At 61.4% G+C, this 19,877-nt stretch overlaps 1 protein-coding gene across 1 annotated transcript in view; it reads left to right on the top strand.

Moving 5' to 3' along the window:
- ESPN (espin) overlaps nt 1–19,877 on the top strand; it is a 74,095-nt gene that overhangs the window by 19,738 nt on the left and 34,480 nt on the right. Inside the window, exons 3-7 of the mRNA XM_065421383.1 lie at nt 8,538–8,724; nt 9,487–9,669; nt 10,411–10,542; nt 13,049–13,256; nt 16,265–16,536. Of these exons, the coding sequence (XP_065277455.1) occupies nt 8,538–8,724; nt 9,487–9,669; nt 10,411–10,542; nt 13,049–13,256; nt 16,265–16,536 (982 nt within the window). The remainder of the gene's footprint in view (nt 1–8,537; nt 8,725–9,486; nt 9,670–10,410; nt 10,543–13,048; nt 13,257–16,264; nt 16,537–19,877) is intronic.

Here is a 19,877-nt window from a genome sequence, read left to right on the forward strand (position 1 = left end):
GTGGGCACGGGGTGGCAGTGTGTGGGGGTGGCAGGAGCTGTGGTGCCATGCAGGGGCGGCAGTGGGCATGGCAAGGCAGTGGGCACGGGGTGGCAGTGTGTGGGGGTGGCAGGAGCTGTGGTACCATGCAGGGGCGGCGGTGGGCATGGGAAGGCAGTGGGCATGGGGTGGCAGTGTGTGGGGGTGGCAGGAGCTGTGGTACTATGCAGGGGCGGCAGTGGGCATGGGGCAGTTGCATGGGGTGGCAGTGTGTGGGGGTGGCAGGAGCTGTGGTACCATGCAGGGGCGGCAGTGGGCATGGGGCAGTGGTGTGTATGCTGCAGTTTGAAGGGAGAGATATTCCACTGGGGCTGTGACGAGGTTGGCCTGCGTTGCCTTTCCTGAAAAGAGCTGAATTACATGGGCCAAGTCAGTGCATCTTCTCAGCATTCATTGACCCGCTGTATGGTGGATTCTGGCCCATGATGCCTAGTTGCTTTCTGCGTCCGGCGCTTCCAGCTGTTTCACTGGAATGACCCCAGCAGAACCTCAGGCTGGCCCTGGGTGCCAGAAGCCAGTGCCTTGTCTCAGAGCAAGCAGCCCTGGGGGGCTGGGGGAGGGGGTGGGGGAGGGGTGTTGAGCAGAATATCCAATATTGATTGATTGCAAAGGGCTGGTTCCAGCCTCCCTGGACATGTCACCACCTGCCCAGCCAGAGAGGCTACCTACGAGACCCCGCATCTCCCCCTAGCTCCCCACCCATGGAAGCAGTAACTGTGGGCTCCACACCGGTCCCTGGGTCCAGGGCAGCCGCTGCACCTCAGAATCCCCAGCTCCTTGGCTCTGAGCCAGTTTGCCAGAGCACCCCGTATTTGCCCTCCTAAGGAATGAGCCATGCCCAGATGCCCTCACTGCTCGGCGGGTTGATTCTGGGTGCTGCGGCAGCCGCATACCTGCCTAAGGGAGAATGGGCAGGACCGGGGGCGATGTGAGCGGCCATGTGTAGCTGTGGGAAGCAGCCACGGCAGGGTCTGTCTGCACTGCAGAGCTCGGGGCCCCCAAGCCAAGCCCCGCAGCCACCCTACGAAATAATGCTGGAGCTGCTGTGTCCACGCTGGCACTGCGCTCACTCAGGGTGGCACATCCCAGGGCTCTTTGCACTGCTACAAGCTGAGCCCGGCTATGAATTGCTGGGCACACGGGGGGGCTGTGGGCACTGGAGCGCTAGCAGCACACGAGAGGCACTAGCCTGGGCCCACCCTGCAGCGGATGAGCTGTGCCAACCGAGAGAGAGAGCGAGCGCTGCAGGCGTTTGGGCAGAGCCAGCGGGTGGCCAGGGGACCTGGCCAGGCTGTGTGGAGAGCACACCCAGCCCCAGCCCTTCTCACAGTTACAGGGATCAATTATTAAGATGCCTGGGATCTTTTGGATAACAGAGCAGAGTATTTATTGCTCTTCCTTCTTAAAATATTCAACAGGTTTTTATTGAGGGCTTAATAACCCAGCTCCCCACGGCAAGCCCCAGAGCCAGCGTATTCTGGTGCCGGATGAGCTGGGGGCTCTGTAGAGACGCTGGCTCCAAGTGCTGGTTTCGAATTGGCAGCCTCCCAGGTGTGTTCCTAGCTGCCCGTCACGTGCAGCGTGCGTGGCACTAGGGCTGGTCGGAGCTAGCACCAGTCGCTGCCTGAAATCCAGCACCGTCCGGCTAGGAAATGAGTCTGGTCTCTGGGTGCAGTTCCCCGCACCTGTGAAAACACCATCCCTGCGGGGCAGTGGGGCTGCGGTTGGCAGAGCGCCCTGGATACATGGACATGCCGCAGGCGCCCCCTGTGCAGGGGCCCTGGCTGATCAGGACGGCGGTTATGGGTGAAGCTTGTGATGCTGCTGCCCACTCAGCCTGTGCTGGTGCCCACTGCCTGCCACGGGTTTATCCTGAGCAGGCCACGGTCCCCCTCTGGAGCTGTTCTCAGCCTGGCATCCGTCCCGGCCTGCTCTCTCACACCCCATGCAGAGTGCATGGTAGTGACCCAGCGACTGGCTGCTTCTCTCTCTTCATCCCCCAGCACCTTCACCCAGTTCCCTTCCCACCTGCCATTCCTGCACCGACATCACGTTCTCACTATCCCGCTCCTGGGAACCCTGGACCAGACTGGGCCCTGATGTACCACCAAAGGCCCTAAAATAGACCCCTGCCAACAAGCAGTGGCTCAGTGGTCAGAACTAGGGCTGAGCGGAAATCACCAAACTCCTGTTCCCTGGCTTCCGCAGGCAGTCGCCTCCTGCCCCTCCCTCCCCCCCAGACATGGGTCAGTTTCTCTCCGCTTTGTGCTGTGTCTCTAGGAGCTGCACCATGGCTTGACAGCCTGCTCAGTAGCAGTGCCCGGCCCCCTCCCTGGCAGGATGGGCTTCGCCTAATCCTTGTGTGGAGCTTTGACAATCCCGGCAGCCCAGGGCAGGGGGTGCAGCCACGGCCCATTTGCCCACCCCCCTGGTTAGCCCGGGAAGCAGGCTGGAGTTCTCTGTCCTACAGCCACTTGCTCTGCGTTCCTGGACTTGAGGCAAGGCCTGGGCAGGGAAGCGACTGATACTGCGTGTACGATGAATTCAGCACCACCAGCTGCTTCATGCTCGGTGCAACGCCACTGCATCCCAGGGATTTACACCGGCGATGGATTTGGCCCAAAGCTCGTTGCTTCTAATGATTGTGCAGATAAATGTGCCCATGGGGCCAGTCAGGCTATTTGCAAAGGCCACTTGCCTCGCAGCCCTGGCTTGTGGCTGCAGCGGGGCGATGGATTCGCACTGCCCTGTTCCTTTCATGCCGTGCTGCAGGCTGTGAGCGCTAGTGCCACGGGGGAGTCTCTGCAGCCTTGGTGCTGGTAACCTGGAGCCGCCTGAACTGGAGGGGAGGGAAGGAAAGGAAGCCGGAGGGGAGATCTGAAAAGAGGAGCAGCGGGCTGCGTCTGTGAGTTCAGGTGCAGGGCAGCTGCCGACTGCACGCTTAGCGCAGGTTGATGTGGTGCCGGAGCTGGGCATGAGCGAGTGGAGAGAGCAAAGGGGAGGGGGGCAGAGGGGAGGGGGACGCCTGGCACCTGAGGACAGGCTGTAGCCCAGCTGAGTGTAGTTACCGCCTAGATACTGCCCCTAGGATTGTTGGCCACCAGTGGTTAGCAGCAGGCTACTAATAGCAGACCCTTGGTAGCCCACTGGTCTCCATTTATCCTGACGTCACAGCCCTGCTCCCTGGGACCCATGCTGGCTCCGTGCAGGCCTGGCCCGTCGGTGTCCCCGGCCCTGACGCAGCAGATAGCCAGCGCGGCTTTCACGGAGCTGGGCGCTGTCCTAGGGAGCGTCACTGGCCCTCTGAGTGCTGGGCTGATTTGAACAGGTCCCCGGCGCTTTCCGGCCGCTGGGCCCAGAGCCCTGAGACCACTCCCTGGGAGAACGGTGTTCAGAACAAGCGCTGGCAGGAGCGAGCGGGGCTGAGCCGAACGCCCCTGCACGTGCCGGTTACTGGCTGAGAGAATTGCAGCACTGTGTGCCGGGAGGGGTCTCCCCCCATTCCTAGCTCGAGGAGGCCACTGCCGCATGGAGCTCTGTTCCCGGGCCTCAGCCCAGCCGTCCCCTCTGTGTGCCTGTTGGCCCCGCTCTCAGAAGAGGGGGAGGACCTTTCCTGACACCCCGGGTCCGGGCAGGTGGAGCTGGGGAGACGTCCTAGCGCCGGCAGGGGAAAGTGCCAAGTGTGGTACTGCCCTGTGCTGGGCCTGGGGGCCGGGTGTGCTCAGGGCATGGCCTGGGGGGGGGGGGCTGGAATGATGGAATTCACCCCACCCCCAGCTTTCCTGGCCAGTCCCTGTGTCTGCTGGTGGAGTCGGGGGCACTGGGCTGCAGGCGGGGGCCTGACTGGGCAGCACCCAGCAGCATGGCTGCCCCCTCTCACACCCTGGCACTGCTGTGTGCCCCACCTGGCATTAGCTCTGTGGGCAGCAATAACACGTCGTGGGATTGGTCATCTCAGTGCCAGGCTGAACCTGTGGCGTGTGCTGGGGGATGGGCTAGGCCTGAATGTGGACCCATTCGGATGAGTCCCCCGAGCTGCAGATGGTGCCCTGCATTCATGGCTGGTTATCCAAGGGCTGCCAGCCGTTGTGTGGTGCAGCCTGCTCCGGGATCCCAGCGGAGCTCACGTCTCAAGAGCCCTTGCTGTGGGGGACTCAGGCCATGCAGCTCCCCTCACTGTGCCAGCTGGCGTAGGGGCTTCCCAGTCAAAGGGGCATTGCTCTCCGCAGCCTAGTGCTTGTGCCCCACGCTGGCATCTCCTTCCCTCCCCTTTCCCAGGGCGAAACTCACAATTCTAGGCCAGCCCTCAGGGCCTGTCGTACAGGGGGCTGCCCGGCCGTCCCATGGTCTGCGTGATACTGCGCAGTGCAGTGCCCTGCAAAAGCAGCGCGTCCCAAAGCAGAGTTGTGCTCCATGCAGTTAATTGCTTCCCCTGGGGAGGGAGAATGGAGACCCGCCATCCTCTCAGCCCCTCCCCCTGCAGTCCGTACTGCAGGCAGCGGGAGCGGTGCTGGAGGAAGGAGTGTGGGATCTGGCCCTCATGCCCATGGGCACCACCATGCTGCCGCTTTGCCCCATGCAATGCAAGGCTTAGCTGTGACAGGATGGGGCTGGGGGATCTGCGGGCTCTGAACAGTGTCAGGGTCGGGGCACCAATGAGATTGCGTACGGAGGTGCCAGAAACCTAAAAAATATAGCACGTGGCAATATTAGCACATCCACGGGGAGCGTGCGGAGCCCTGCTCTGAGCGCATCAGCCAGGGACAGCGGCAGCCCTCAAACCGGCCTGGACGCTCAGGGCTGGCTGGCTAACTTTGCCCCCCTCAGCTCACTCTCTGCTGCTCTCCTGGGTCCCAGCTGAACGGGAACCGAGCTGTGAGCCGAGGGGGAGCCCAGGCTGCCGTGGGGGCCTCGCCTTGCACCCAGCCGGACAAATCCCAGAGCTGCCGGCTCCTCTGGTTGCTAACACTTGGTCTGGGCGCATTGTTTAAGCCACCAGCCCAAGTAATTCAGTTGCTGGGTGGGTTCTTCTCTATCATCCCAATTATTTCATTACAGCTTCTTCCTCTGCTGTGATGGGCAGGGCCAGCCGCAGCGTCGGTGTTTATTGGACACCTAATCTGCTTATTTGAAAATACTGCTAAATTGCAGTGTCCAAAAACAGCCGAAGGAACGAGATTAGCCTAAGCACACTCATTAACGGCATGACCTCCTGTGGCAGCTGCTGCATCTGCAAGGGGAACTAGGGGAGCGCCGAGCGAGAGCAGAGCAGAGGGGTGTTAGCTGGGGGGTAATGCACCCCACACGGTCACACATGGTGCTCCCTTCTGGAGGGAGCTGGGTGGGGGCAGTGCAGGGGAGGCTGCTCCCCCTGCCTGTGGCATGTGCTCTGCTGTTCGGTGCATTGCTGTCTGCCACAGGGCTGCTCAGCCTGTCCTGCCCCCTGAGCATCTCCAGCGAGCTGCTGCATCCTTCCCTGGGCCCAGCCTGTCTGGGCAGCACATCACGCCAGTCCCCACAGGATCCAAGTGCTCGTGACGCCAGAGGGAGTAGAGCGCGCTCAGCCCTTCACTGGAGATTGATCCTTTCCCCTCCCCAATTCGCGTTTCCTGGGCTCTGAGCCTTAGCCTGGTCACTTATCCTGCTGTGGTGCCTGTGTCTCTGCAGCCCACGTGCCATCTCTGCCAGCACGTCCGAGTGGTGTGGGGCATGTGCATGTCTGGGCAGCATGGGGCGTGTGCCTGGGAGGTGTTTGGGAATCCCAAAACCAGCTGGGAGGATGTGGCATTATTCTTTAGCCTGCATGGAAGCCCTGCACCAACCTCTTCAGTGGCTTCCCCGACTGAGCAGAGAGCATCCCAACAAACCTGTAACAGCCCCTTCCATGGGTCAGCAGGGCCTGAACCTAGGCCTGCGCCAACAGAAAGCTCAGCTCTCATCCACCAGAGCGACAGGAGTGTCTGTTAGCTGCTGTAGGCTTTTATCCTCCATGCAGACCAGCCCCTAGAGAGGGTAATTAAGTGATGTCGTGTGTGACCCAGAGTATCCTACACACTATTGTAATCATCTTAGTATGGAATATGCTTTGTGAAGTATCATCTGAAAATGAATAACTCTGATCATTAGTATCTGTGTGTGACGGATGTACGTGGTGGGTGGAAGGGGTTGTGGCTATATGCTGGAATTATCACTACAGTGTGTTGAAATCAGGCGTGTCAGGAGGAGCTGTAAACAAGGCTGCACTAGACAACGGCCTGGTCCACACTACAGAGCTAGGGCGACAAGCCAGCTTATGTCGACCTAACTCTGTAAGTGATGTAATAACTCCACCTCCACGAGCGGTGTAGCGTCCGTGTCAATGTAGTTAGGGGGATGCAGTGTCAGTGCAAACACTGCATCGCTTACGTCGTTCAGAAGCCATCCCACAATGCCCCTGCTGACAGTACAGTGGGGCCAAGCGCTCCTGTGAGGACGCGCATTGCCGACACAAGGAGTGTCACGTGGACACTCAAAAGCAATTTCACTACTGCAGCGGCTCCATGCAGATGTACGTTAGGTCGACCCACTTTTGTAGTGTAGACGTGCCCATAGGAATTTGTTTACTTCCCAAGCACTTTGAAAGACAACGAGAACCTATTCACATAGCCCGTAACCAGACCCATCAAGGGATGGAGGTGAACCTCACACTAAAACGTGTGGGAGAAGACAGCATGGGTCTGTACCGGCAGGCGAGGGAAGTTTAATCTGGGTTTTACTTCTCAGAAGAATCCATTTCAAAGATTTACTGGTCTATAAAGATGCGGGGGATGGGGTGGGAGGCTGGAACTCTAGTGATAAGCTGTTGAATCAATGATCCCGTAGTGCAACAGTGGATAGAGAGAGTCATGACACACTGGTGACTGAGATCTTTGGGGTTTGTCTGTAGTATCGCTATGTGTGGAAAGAGGGTTACTGGATGATATTATGCTTTAAAGTCTGTGGCCAAACAGGGAGAAAGAGGTTCCCCCCCAGACAGCTCTCTACCTGTCTCTTTTGTAAATTAAGCAGGGTGGAATGAAAACAATGAAGCTCCATTTACACAGAAATCATACAGGGGGACGGGAAGCCCACAGAAAGGCAAGACCAGCATGAGGTCATCCTGCCTCTTGAAACAAGTTCATTGAACTTTGGAAGATATGAGCCACGAGAGAAGCCACCCTGGCATCCATCACTAGACAGACACGCTTGCAAGCTGAGAAAGATGGGTCCTTCGACCAAGGGGGCTTAAAGTCTCTGGGAACTGAATGAGAAACCTGCTTAGGCAAAGATTGAATCTTGCTAGATGTGCTTTTGTGTCTTTAAAGGAACGAAGGGCCCCTTAATTTCTCTGAGCTGTCCAGGAGAGGGCTGGCCATTGCAAAGCACACGGGTTGGGGAACATTCGGGATGGGGAGTGTGTTGGAGTCACCTGGGTTGCAACCAAGGCTGGTGGGAGCCAGAATGGGATGGTGGGACTGTAGCCAGGCTGCTGGGGTCAGAGCTGCTGGCCCGGGGCTGTCTGGTACACAGACACACAGGGCAGGGCAGGGCCGTCCCTAGGGAGATGCGGGGCCCAGGACAAATCAGCCCCCCACTGGCTTGGGGGTCCCGCTCTGCATCGGTGGCTGGGCCCCGGGCGTGGGGCAGCAGCATAGCCCCGGGTGCACGGGGCCGGCAGCCGGGATCCCAGGGGTGCTGCAGCACCCCCCCACACACACACCCCTAGTTCCTACACCTATGTCTTCCGGGACCGACTGCACCGGCCAATCGCATCAGCCCGCGGGGCCCCCCAAAGCGTGGGGCCCGGAGCAATCTCCCCGATTCGCCCTACCCAAGGGACGGCTCTGACTCAGGGTGTGACCTGCACGCTGGTAGGCTGGTTGGGAGTGTCCCAGGCTGGGAGCTACAGCAGCAAAGCACTGTGAGGCACCCAGGGTTACAGGGCAAGTGGTCAGCAGGGGCATTGTGGGATTGCACCTGAAACCCATCCCAGCGTGTCAGCCCCACGGGGCGGTCACACCACAGCAGGGCGCGGGGGCAGCTGAGCCAGTGTCTTGTACCCACGGGCAGGGCCGGCTCCAGCTTTTTTGCCGCCCCAAGCGGCAAAGCGGAAAAAAAAAAAAAAGATAAAGCCGCGATCGGCGGCACTTTGGCGGCAGCTCTACCGCCGCCCCTTCATTCTTCGGCGGCGGGTCCTTCGCTCCGAGAGGGACTGAGGGACCCGCTGCCGAATTGCCGCCGAACACCCAGACGTGCCGCCCCTTTCCATTGGCCACCCCAAGCACCTGCTTCCTGCGCTGGTGCCTGGAGCTGCCCACGGGGGGTGAGGGGGGTCATGCCATAACAGGGGGCATCTCCACATCACTGCTGACAACTGCATGAAACTCAAGGACCCAGAGCAGTGTTTTCCATCGGCTGTGTGACTTCGTTTGGGGACGGGGCGAAGGAGACTCCCCAGCCTGTCTTGTTCTCGTTTGCAGCAGTGTTAGTGCCCAGACCAAGAATGGTGCCACTCCCCTCTACCTAGCCTGCCAGGAAGGCCACCTGGAAATCATACAGTACTTGGTGAAGGACTGCGGAGCAGATCCCCACGTGCGCGCCAATGACGGTATGACCCCGCTCCACGCGGCTGCTCAGATGGGCCACAACACCGTCATCGTCTGGCTGGTGAGTGCTGCCTGTGCCAGAACCCATGCAGCCTGCGGCGCGGGGGCACTGCCCGCTTCCCAGCCCTTTGGCAGGCGATCTCGCTGGAGGGCCGTCCGAGCACGGGGCGAGAGGGGCTTGAGGGGCGGGATTTAGAGCAGGAGCTTTGCTGTAATTGCTGGGGGTGCTTAGCCCCGGGCTGGGTCACGTCCCCATTTCCAGGCCCATGGGATTTGCACCCAGTTTCACAGAGTATGCGAGGAGCTCTGCTCCCCCTGATGTCAGCTCGCATGAGGCTACTACAGATCAAAGGGCCGTGCGGGAACTCGGAGTCTGGCACCGCCCAGACACTGTCGAAGGGCTTGTCTGACTGGCAGGTCGCTCCGGGGTCGCTTGAACTGGCCGTGACTGTGTGAGCGCCCAGGGTCAGCACAAGATCAGCTGATGGGGGTTTAGTTACCCCTGCTCCGAATCGACTTGAGCCAGGCCCAGGCTGCTGCTTCTGCACCGGGATACCTGCCACGCAGCCTCCCGCGCTGGTTAAGTCAGACCTAGACGGGCCCCAGTCGCCCTGCCAGCGCTCCGTCCTGAGCTGCTGGAGACTCCAGGCTCCTGCTCCGTTGGCCCAGAGGTACCAGGCATTGCTATCCGGCAGAGGGCCATGCTGCTGGGATCCCGCCACGCCAGCGCTGGGGTCTCCGGGCCCGCTGGAGGCAGCTGGCTGCTGCGGTTTCACTCAATGGACAGGGCTTGGACCACACAGCCTCTCTCTCCGTTTTACAGATGAGCTTCACCAGCATCAGCCTGTCAGAGCAGGATGACGACGGCGCGACGGCCATGCACTTTGCTGCCAGCCGCGGCCACGCCAAAGTGCTGAGCTGGCTGCTCCTGCACGGGGGAGAGATCACCACCGACCAGTGGGGGGGGACGCCGCTGCACGATGCTGCCGAGAACGGAGAGCTGGAGGTCAGTGTGCTGCGGGCCGGCGCAGAGCGAAGCTGCTGCAGGCTTTGCCCTGGGGAGGGCTGAGCTGTGGGAGGAAATGGAGCTGCCTCAGGGGCCGATCTGATTGTGAACAGAGTTGTTCTGCACTGGGAAAGCTCCAGTCAGTGAAAACTCATCAGAGGGTGAGGACAGTGAAGGCGTCCTGCCATGGCACCAGTGCACACTGGCACAACACCGCCCTGCCACAGCACCGCCCTGCCACGGCACCAGTGCACACTGGCACAACACCGCCCTGCCACAGCACCGCCCTGCCACGGCACCAGTGCACACTGGCACAACACCGCCCTGCCACAGCACCGCCCTGCCACGGCACCGCCCTGCCACGGCACCAGTGCACACTGGCACAACACCGCCCTGGCACAACACCGCTCTGCCATGGCACCAATCTGCCAAGGTATCGCCCTGCCACGGTACCACCCAGCTATAGCATCCCAACACAGTACCAGCCTGCCATGGCACACCAGCACAATACCAGCATGTGTAAGACCCTGGCACGGCCCTGTCCTGCTGTGCCATACTGAGTGGGGTCTGGCTTCACACACACACACCCTGCCCCCCAGTCCGAGTGCGGCTCAGGTTCATCTGGGGTCGGGTGTGTAGCAGCCCGTCCCCTTCCCCCGAACTCTCCCCCAGCTGGATTGTGCCTGAGTGGGATGTGCCCAGCCAAACCCTCCATCACGCCCCCCTTGTATCTCCTTCCAGTGCTGTCAGATCCTCGTGGTGAATGGTGTCAACTTGGGGCTCCGTGACCAGGATGGCTACACGGCCGCTGACCTCGCTGATTACAACGGGCATAGCCACTGCGCCAAGTACCTCCGCACCGTGGAGAACATGGTGCGGCCCCACACTGCCAGCTCCCACCACACGGCCCCTTTGCTGCGGCGCCCCTGTTCAGAGACGGGCAGAGGCCCAAGGCGCTGGGCGGGCCTGAGGAAGGGTGTGGAGCAGAGCGGCAGGCAGAGGAGGGAGTGGGGCTGGGGCATGCGAGTACCAGGGTGGGCACAGCTCTGCCTCTCCTGCCAGGCCTCAATCAGTGTCCCAAACTCACCTGTACAGCCCAGAGCCCCCCAGCCAGTGCCAGCCATGTACCTGTGGAGCCTGCAGGCACTGCCCTCCCTCCAGACGCAGGGCCCTTCCAGACACGCCCACTCCCAGTACCAGGGCGCCCGGCCCACTGGACCCAGGGGCCCTGGCCTCCCTCCTTGCAGAGCCCGCTGCCGCATTGTTCATTGCTGGGTTTTCCACCAGCCCATTGTGCTCAGCAGCAGCTGATTTGCTGGTGACTTGCTGGCTGCTGCCGGGCCCCTTTGTTGCCTGTTGTTGCTGGAGGGGGGTAGCACCACACCCAGCTCCCGAGGGACGCCGTGCCCTGCCACGCTGCGGGAGCTGAGCAGTCTTGGTGTGGTTCCCTGCCCCGGCTCAGCTCTGACAGAGACTCCCAGGACACCATTCCTGGAAACCAGTGTCACTTAGCCTTGCTTACGAGGGCCAATGAGCACCTGGCAGCTGGAGGTTACCCTGAGCAGCGGGCAGAAGGACTGCCCAGGGGCTCCCTGAGGAGCTGGGCACATGCACTGGCCCCGTGGCAGGAGCCAGCCTGCTGCTGGTTAGGAGCTTGCCTCCTGCAGGAGAAGGTGCCCAGCTGCTCCGTGAGCGTGTGCCACAGCGGGTGAGTGTCCCCAAGCCACCGGGCAACCATTAGCCCAGGCAACGTAAGCTGGGTCTCTGGAGTGCTGGGGGGGCTCCTTGCTAGCTCTGCTCAGTTAGTGCCAGTGTTTCTGCAGCTGTGCCAGGCCGGCCCTCAGGGTGCGGGACTCCCGTGCCCTCTCTCAGGGGATGGATGTTCTGTCAGAGCATTTGCAGAGAGACTGAGGAGCAGCTGGGTGTCTCCCACCTCCCCGGCACTTTAACCCTTTGGCACATCCTCTCAGTGACAAAGGGGAGCTCTCCAGACCCACAGGTGCTGTTTGTTCATAGGGCCAGGACCGTGCTCAGTGCCTCCAGCTTCCCAGGGCAGGAAGGGTCTGTGGGTGCGGGGCCCTCGCTGGCAGGGGCAGGGGCAGGGGCAGCTGGCCACATTGCATGCAGCTGATGGGCCCTGCTGGTGCGGGATTCAGGGAGCAGGAGATTCCCCCGCGAGCGTGGTGTCCTCCCACATCACCACATGGCCTGAGGCAAGGGGCTGGGGCCATGTGGGGCGCATGTGCTGGCTCTCAGAGGGGGCTGGAAGCTTTGGGGGAGCGTCTGGCTGACCTGTGAGCTGCACCCCTGAAAAATCCACACCCTGGAGCGACGGAGTTAAGTCCCCGTGCAGACAGCGCTAGGGCGACAAGAATTCTTCCGTCAGCCGAGCTCCCCGTCTCATGGAGGTGGATTAGCTACGCCGATGGGCTGGATCCCAACAGTGGTGCAGCTCTGCCGTCATAGCCTTTCAAGTGTAGACAAGCCCTGAGACTCTCGCTCCACTTCTGCTGTGTCACTCACTCACCGGGGCAGTGTTATCCCACGGCGACACGGACACCCCCTGCTGCACCACACGCTGGGCACTCGCCAGCCCAGTGAAAGGCACAAAACGTGGGGAGCAAAGCACCCCCTGGGTGTTTCTCTCTGTGTCTCGCTCGCTGCAGGGCGGCCAAGGAGGAGCTTCCATCCCTGCAAACGCTTTGTATGCCCCTTCCCCAATAGCAGAGAGAGCGATCTAGTCCTGGTCAGTGAAGGGCCAGGAAGTTCCTGCTTTGGGGGCTAGTCAGTCCCTGGGGTGCAGGCCCCATGGAGGGGGAAGCTGGGCACAGTGTGCAGGTTGCCGGGCTGCTCACTGGAGGAATTTTTCCTTTGTTCTGGAGAGCAGAGGCCCTGGGCCTGTGGACACTCCTGCGTCACCCCCAGAGAGCAGGTGTGAGCAGCACCAGGGGTCTGGGACAACCAGGTCATTGGATCCCCTCCAGGATGGCACCAGTGGCACATCACGGGCTTTTGGGGCTTGCCCTGATGACTCCAGGCAAGTCCCATTTAGCAGGTCCCCCAGAGTTCAGCGCTCGGGTTGGTGGCTCTGGGTTTGGCCCATCTCTAGTTATGAAGTGTGACTTGGGGCCAGCAGGCAGCAGATTTACCGTCAGCTAATAAAACTTCTGGGCGTTACAAATGCCAGGGCCTTTCCGGGCGCGTCTCTCTGGGTGGCTACAGGCTGGATTCTGCTGGTTCCAACCCGGTGCTGCTCAGTGGCCGGTTCTCTCTGGAGCTGGTTGCTGAGGTCCCGCCACTGGCACAAAGCGATGCTAGTGACCTCCTGGCTGCAGTGTTTCCCTGTGACTAACCCGGCCTGCGTGTGCTTGGCCTGCAGAGCGTGGAGCACAGAGTCCTGTCCCGAGACCCCTCGGCCGACCTGGAGTTCAAACAGCCCGATTCCGGCATGTCTTCCCCCAACACGACCATGTCTGCGCAGCAGGCGCACTTCGACCTCGGGTCGCCAACCAGCACCCTCTCCAACTACGATTCCTGCAACTCGAGCCAATCAAGCACTGGGGAGAAGAGGAGCAGCCAGCCGGGGGGCGAAGGCTCAAGTAAGTCCAGCCCTGCAAAGGGCTCCTTCTGCTCTCACAAAGCCACTGCTCAGAAGTGTCTGGCTGCAAAGAGAGAGCAGCGGGCAGGGCTGGGGGCGAGAGCTGGGCACTGCAAAGCCCCCCAGGCCCTGCTCACATCCAGGCTTGCGTACAGAGCACGAGAAGGGTGGGATAAAAGAAAAGCACCATCTAAACCACCCCCCTGCCTCTCTACCAACAATGGCACAGCCCTCTGGGCAGGGTCAGAAGGGGTGAGGCTGGATGTCTCAGAGGGTCTGTACTGTCTACACTGCAGTTAGACACCTGTGGGTGGCCCGGGCCAGCTGACAGGCGAAGGGGCTGTTTAATTGCAGTGGGGACGTTTGGGCTCAGGCTGCAGCCCAAGCTCTGGGACCCTCCCACCTCACGGGGTCCTGGAGCCCGGGGTCCAGCCCAAGTCTGGACATCTACTGGAATTAAACAACCCCTTAGCCCAAGTCAGCTGGGCCAGGCCAGCTGCAGTGCAGACATCCCCTGAGGGACGGGTAATGTGGGTATTGGTGCTGGCTCTTCGCCTCCTGGGTCGATAGGCCCAGAGGCTGAGCTGTTTATAGGGCCAGCGATGGTGAATAAGGAACACCGGGAGCTGCTGCTCTAGAGAAATGTCTAATGCTACGTGAGACTTGGCTGGCCACGTGGCTGGTGGTTCTGGGCTGTAGCTGATCACGAGACAGGGATTTGCACAAGGTCCCCAGTAGCCATAGTGCCTCCCTGTGACCGGCTTGGCCCCTCTCGTCTGCGATGCCCCAAGAAGTGCGAAAGCACTGGCCCCTCGTTCATGTCAGTCTCTCGATAGGGAGCACCACAGGGCAGCCCCGAGCTCGTCAAATGCATCACAACAACAAGAGCTAGCGTGGGAGCGCTCCGGCTGACATGCACGGCGTGAACGGGCCAACCTCTCTGGGAGATGGAGGCAGGGGCCTGTCGGCGCAGATGTGCAGCGCGGGGAAGGAGATGGCGAGAGCTGGGGCTGGCTGGACGACGCAGTGCCCAGGCGTTAGGACTCTGATGCTGCCTCCTGACAGCCGAACCAGCCGCTCGTTTTTGCCTAGAAATATGGTGCTGAATCTCAGTCACTGTAACTCAAATGGCAACTCGAGCTGCTGCTGATACTGTTCTATGGAGAGACGGGCAACTGTTCTGCCCTTCTGAGCAGCTGCAGCCGTTTGCCAGGAGGAGAGACGAGGTGTCAGGGATGGGAGGACGCTTGCTATCTTGGTGCCATCGCCAGCGCTGTATCCGGTTCTCTGCCAGACAGTTCTGCTGTGCAGCAGCGTTCAGTGTTTTGCTGCTGCTGAAATACTCGGGATGGGGACTGACGGCTCCACTGCCATCTGGTGGAAACGCCACGCCTGCATCATGCCAGGCCCGTCAGCTCCACTCCCCCGGCCCAGGGGCATGAATGTTAAACCGCCTGCCTGGAACCAGTGCTGGGGGGTTGCCAGTCACAGAATCTTCGGCTCCATAAATGAAGCTGCTCTTGGGCTAAAGTTCGGGGGTCAAAAGTCATTTGTGGCCAGCGCTTGGCACGCATGGAGTTTCCAACTGGTATTTCTGCCGCTGTTATTGATTAATGCTTCAGTGGTCCCTGCCCTGAGGCGCGCACAGGGCGTGGGCCAGGTCCCACACACTCACTCCCCACTGCAGTGGCCCTAGAGACGCACAACACCAAACAATCCAGGCAGGATCAGCTGAGACATGACATGACAACAGGCAGGGGAGGGGTGGGACCAGCGAGGAGACTTAGGCCTCGCTTCTGCGAAGGACCCCCAAAGGGACCCCGTTAACGAGGGAGCCCTTCGCGGGACCAGGCAGTAGACGGTCACGAGGCAGGTGGCGCTGAATTCAGGCGAGTACATCAACACGGCACTGGAAGAGATTAGCTCTCGCAGTGGCTTGCCCCACTGACGCTGTTCAAAGACGCGTTGCACTTCACTCAGCTTGGCCAGCGCAAACAGCCCCGTCACTCCCACGGCTGCCCCCCGCCAGTCGCAGTCCAACCAGTCGTGGGTCTCCGGTGCTGGCCCAGTGGCCCCCGCTGAGGGCCCGTGGCACTGGAGGGGAATGTTTGTTGCATTAAAAACCTGTTTTCAGGGCCTTTATAAAAAGCATCCCCCGGTTCCTATTGCTTGTGAAACCCGGGTTTAAGCTGCATTGTTTGTGTGATGGACAGAGGGTGCCAAGGGCTCTGAATAGATGAATGGTAGCCCCTGCATTCTCCCTTTGCAATGTGCAGGCACATCTGCCCTCTGACTTGGACGGGACTTAGGAAACGCCTCCGGGGGAGCCACAGGCAGGGCTCAGGCCGTTTCTCCTTTCAAACCTTCCCAGAGCGTCTGTCTCCTGTCTGCCCGTTGGGTTCTGAGCCCAGAGGTTCTCTGCAGCACGGGGACTCCCCAGCTTGGCTTGAGCAGAGCATGTTCCCCTGTCGGATTATTGAGACACCCTGCAGGGAATGTGGGCCTGGGTCCCAGCCTTCTCCGGGGCCAGGGTTGCTGGTTCCGGTGCTGGAACTGGTGCCCAGTGGGTTGGTATCGGATGTTAGGAAACAAGGCGACCAGGACAGGGCTGGCTCGGGACAGCGGGTACTGGCCAAATGCTGGAAGCTGGTCCCCTCTGTGCTGCCCCTCATGTGTGCAACATGACCCAGCAGCGTAGGCTGGGGGCAGGCTCAGACCACCTCTGCCCTCTACCGCGTGGTGCTGGGTGGGAGCACAGCTCTCGGCTCGCTGCAGGAACCCTCATGCAGTGCCTGGGATCTTTGCTCATGGGCAGGGAGCCTTTCAGGACACTGTGATCCAAGACAAGGCCTCAGAGTCTCTGCCCGAGAGCCGGGTGCTGCTGCCCGAAGTGCCGGGGCAGGAGCTGTGGCCATGGCTCCCGGCAGGCGGCACGGCTTGCGGGACAGAGCCCCGGTGTCCGGCTGCTGACACTGATGTGGTTCGTCTCGCCTACAGGGGGACCCGAGACGACAATCACGGACATGCAGACGTACATGGACATGCTCAACCCCGAGATCCGGCCGAGCGATGGCAAAAGGGAGGGCGAGGCGCCCCTGCCACCTCCCCCTAGCTTCCCCCCTCCTCCTCCACCCCCCAACTCCAAGCTTCCCCCGCCTCCTCCCGGCTACCCAGCGCCAGAGCCCCCCGAGGCCCAGCACACGGCGGAGATGTATGTGCAAGCGAAAAACAACCTGCGCCACGTGGAGAGCGAGGTGCTGAAAAAAGAGGTAATTCCCATGATGCTGGGGGGTCCTGAGGAGCCACTGGGAGAGGAACACACTTCAAAGGCACCTTTCCCCCCTGGGGGGCCATGGCCTCACTGGGGTTGGTGTACCGCAGCGCTGGGTGCGCCCGGGAGGGCGGTGGGGCCCGGCTGTGCGCGTAGTGACGGTCCTAGTCCCACGCCCGGGCTGTGGGCAGAGCTCCAATGCTCTGTGGGCAAGCGAGGCCGCTGTGCTGCCCCCCAGGTCAGTAAGCAGGCCCAGGACATGCCCCGTGGTGTGGCAGGAGAAGGGGGTGGTTGATTTAGGTCCTAGGACGTGTGGAGAAGATCCCCCTGTCCACTCCCCCTAGAGCCAGGTGTCCATCTGCCCTCCCCAGCCCTGGCTGCTCGGTCCAGCCCTGAGCACCAGCCCCAAGGCTTGGACTCCTGGTGGGAGGCTCCTGGGCAGTCAGGATGCTAGCCACCCTCCCACGCCGTGGCTAGTAAAGCCCAGACGGCAGCAGCCAATAGCCCCAAGGAGGGGAGGGGTTGACAGGTCTGATCAGGGCTGCTGGTGGTGACAGACTGCTCCCCCAGAGCCGCGGTCAGTCCATCGATGGCGCGTTCACTGGCTCTCTGGCTAGAGTCTCAGCGCTGGTGTCCCCGTGTGGGAAATGCCCACTCAGCGCATGAGCAGCTGTTGCTGTTGAGGGTGGCACCCAGAGGCCCCAGACAGGAGCGGGGCCCCCGGTACATTCGGAGCAAGAGACAGTGTCTGCTCCAAAGAGGCTGCAGTCTCCCTGCAGCATGACGCAGGGAGCGGGCAAGGACCCGGCGGGATGAGGGGTGAGGGGCCGGAGCTGGCAGCTCGCTCTGTGCTCTGCTAGAACCTCTCATAACGTGTGCGGCGGGGGGGGGGGGGGGGGAGTGACTCATTTTAAATCGAAAGAAACCAGCATGTTGCTGCTCTCAGTAATGGCCACCGGCCACAGGCCTGGACAGGCCGTGACAGCTTGTGAGGCGCCTCAGCTGCCCTTGGGTCTGTGGGGGGCTGGGGGCACAGTGGGGGGGCTGGGGACACCGGATCTTCTGGAGCCTGGGCTCCCTCCTGAGCCGAGCCCCAGGAGACTTCCCGCAGAGCTGCTGTCCCTAAGCTGGGGGCCAGCACAGGAGGAGCAGCAGGACGCTGGGTGCAGAGGGAGAGGCCAGCATCTGTCCCGTGGCTCAGTCCTGACTGCAGCGCGGCCTGTCTGCTCCACAGGACAACTTACAGCTGCCTCTGATGCTGCAGCCTGGCCCTGGGCATTTGTATGTCGTCTGCCCTCTGCAGTGCACAGCTGGGATCTGATACACCTCCGTCAAAGCCCCTTGGAAACGGCCTTCGCCCACAGTCACTGGTTGCCCCCTTCCCGTGTCCACGCACAGGGACGCTGTTCTACCAGAGTCACCTCTGCACGCTGGATAAAGGGACGAGCTGCTGCAGGTGCTCCCAGGCCTTGCTGCTGTCGGGTCTGGGCCCTGGCTGGGGGGTTTCTGCTCCTCAGAAGAATGTTTATTAGCCAGGGATAAAAGTGACCCCTAAGTCCAGACCCGGTATTCCAGGGAGCAGGACGAGCCCCTCGCTCCCCGGGACATGGCCAGCGCGTTCCCAGCCTGCCTGCAGGGCCTGGGTATCGTGGGGCTCCAGGCTGTGGGGATTGCAGGGGTGAGCGGGAGGAGCGCCTGTCTGATGGGAGGCCGGGAGCCTGGGAACCGCAACAGTAGCTCTTTGTGCAGTTCCTTGGCGCCCATGCCTCTCCCACAGGCTGTGCTTGGAAACGTGATGGCCGAGTTTCTAATTTGCTTAATTGCGCAAGGGCTCATCCAGGGCTGGAAGGAGGCGATTACAGCTCAGAAGGCAGCAAAAAGCTTAACCTTGCCCTTTGTCCGGAGCCAGGCCCCAGCTGCGCCGGGCCCCCGGGGACAGCACCCCCCTCTGAAGAGTCCTTTCCATTGTGCATGAGTTGAGTGCTGCACGGCCAGCCCTGGAGGCGAAGGTCCTCTGCACGCCCCCCGACTGGCTCTGGCAGCAGCTGGTCCTGCTCTGTGCCCCTGAGCCATTGCCAGGGTGCAGCAAGTGCCGTCTCCCTGCCCCCGTGCTCTCCGCTGGGGTGAGGGGCGTTGGAGCTGGGCAGGGACCACGGCTCACCAGGCTGCACTGACACCCATGGCTCAGAGGAGAGAGGCCGTGCACCCGACACCACCCCCGCCCCAGCCGTCTCCACGCACTGCTGCCCCCAGGCCATGGCTGTAGGCACAGGCATGAACAGGAAGGGTGAGAACGTGGCGCCCTTTGGGACTCCACAGTCGTGTCTGGTGCTGTCTGCCAGCACCGAACCCGGACAGCAGGATCTCCCAGTCAGGCCTGCTCCGGGGGCCTCAGGGGCCTCAGCACAGACACCCCCGGGCTCTGGGACCCACCTGTGACTGACTGGACTGAAGCTGCCTCTCGGGCCAGGCTGAGCGGGCTCTAGTTCTGGGGGCCGAGGGCTGGGGTGGTGCACAGCCCCATGGCATGCACTGGGCTGCTGGGCAGGGGCCTGTCTGGCGGTGCTCTGGGCATGAGGGAGCAGCTGGCAGTGCTGTCTGGTCTCTGACATGAGGGAGCGTTCGTGGAAGAAGCAAGTCCTGAACTAAGGAAAGAATCCTGCTGCAGAACTGAGATGCTGCAACCAATGCTCAGGGCCTCGCTGGCTGCAATGGCGTAGAAAATAAACACACAAGTGTCCAGTTTCTCTGCAACGCGACCCCCTGGCAGCTTAGTGCAGAAGTGACAGGTCAGCACTCAGCAGGCTCTTGGGCTCCTGAGAGCCAGCAGCCGCTTCCTGCTCCAGTTAGCTCTAGTCCTGGCCCGAGGACAGGTGGGAGTGTTTCCTCAGGAGGGGGCGCTGGGTTGTGGGGACATTAGACTGAAAGCCTGCACCTACCAGCCCCAGGAATGGCAGGTGTAACGGCACCGGTAGCCTCCCGGGCTCCTCCCGGGTGTGGGGACTGTGGGGCTGGCGGTGACAGGCACGCGTTGAAGTGGCAGTGCGTTAGCAGGGGACTTCTGGTGCCTGTTTCTGTTGTCTGGGCCTTGTGGGGTGGATGGGTAGCCTGGGTGGGCGGGAGGCACCCCAGGAGGCACAAGGCGAAGCTGGGCCAAACAGTCTGGAAAGCTGTGATCCCCCACCTCCCGTGTGACTGAGGTACCCCCTACCCCTGCACAGGGGCGCCAGACTCAGTGCTCTGGTTTTCCGGTGCCCTAGCACTGAGCAGCAGGTGCTGCGACAGTTCCTAGCCACACCGCCTCCTGGACGTGCCTGGGGGACGTAGCTGTTTGGAGGC

This window comes from Emys orbicularis, chromosome 22 (assembly GCF_028017835.1).
Source record: "Emys orbicularis isolate rEmyOrb1 chromosome 22, rEmyOrb1.hap1, whole genome shotgun sequence".
Lineage (NCBI taxonomy): Eukaryota > Metazoa > Chordata > Testudines > Emydidae > Emys > Emys orbicularis.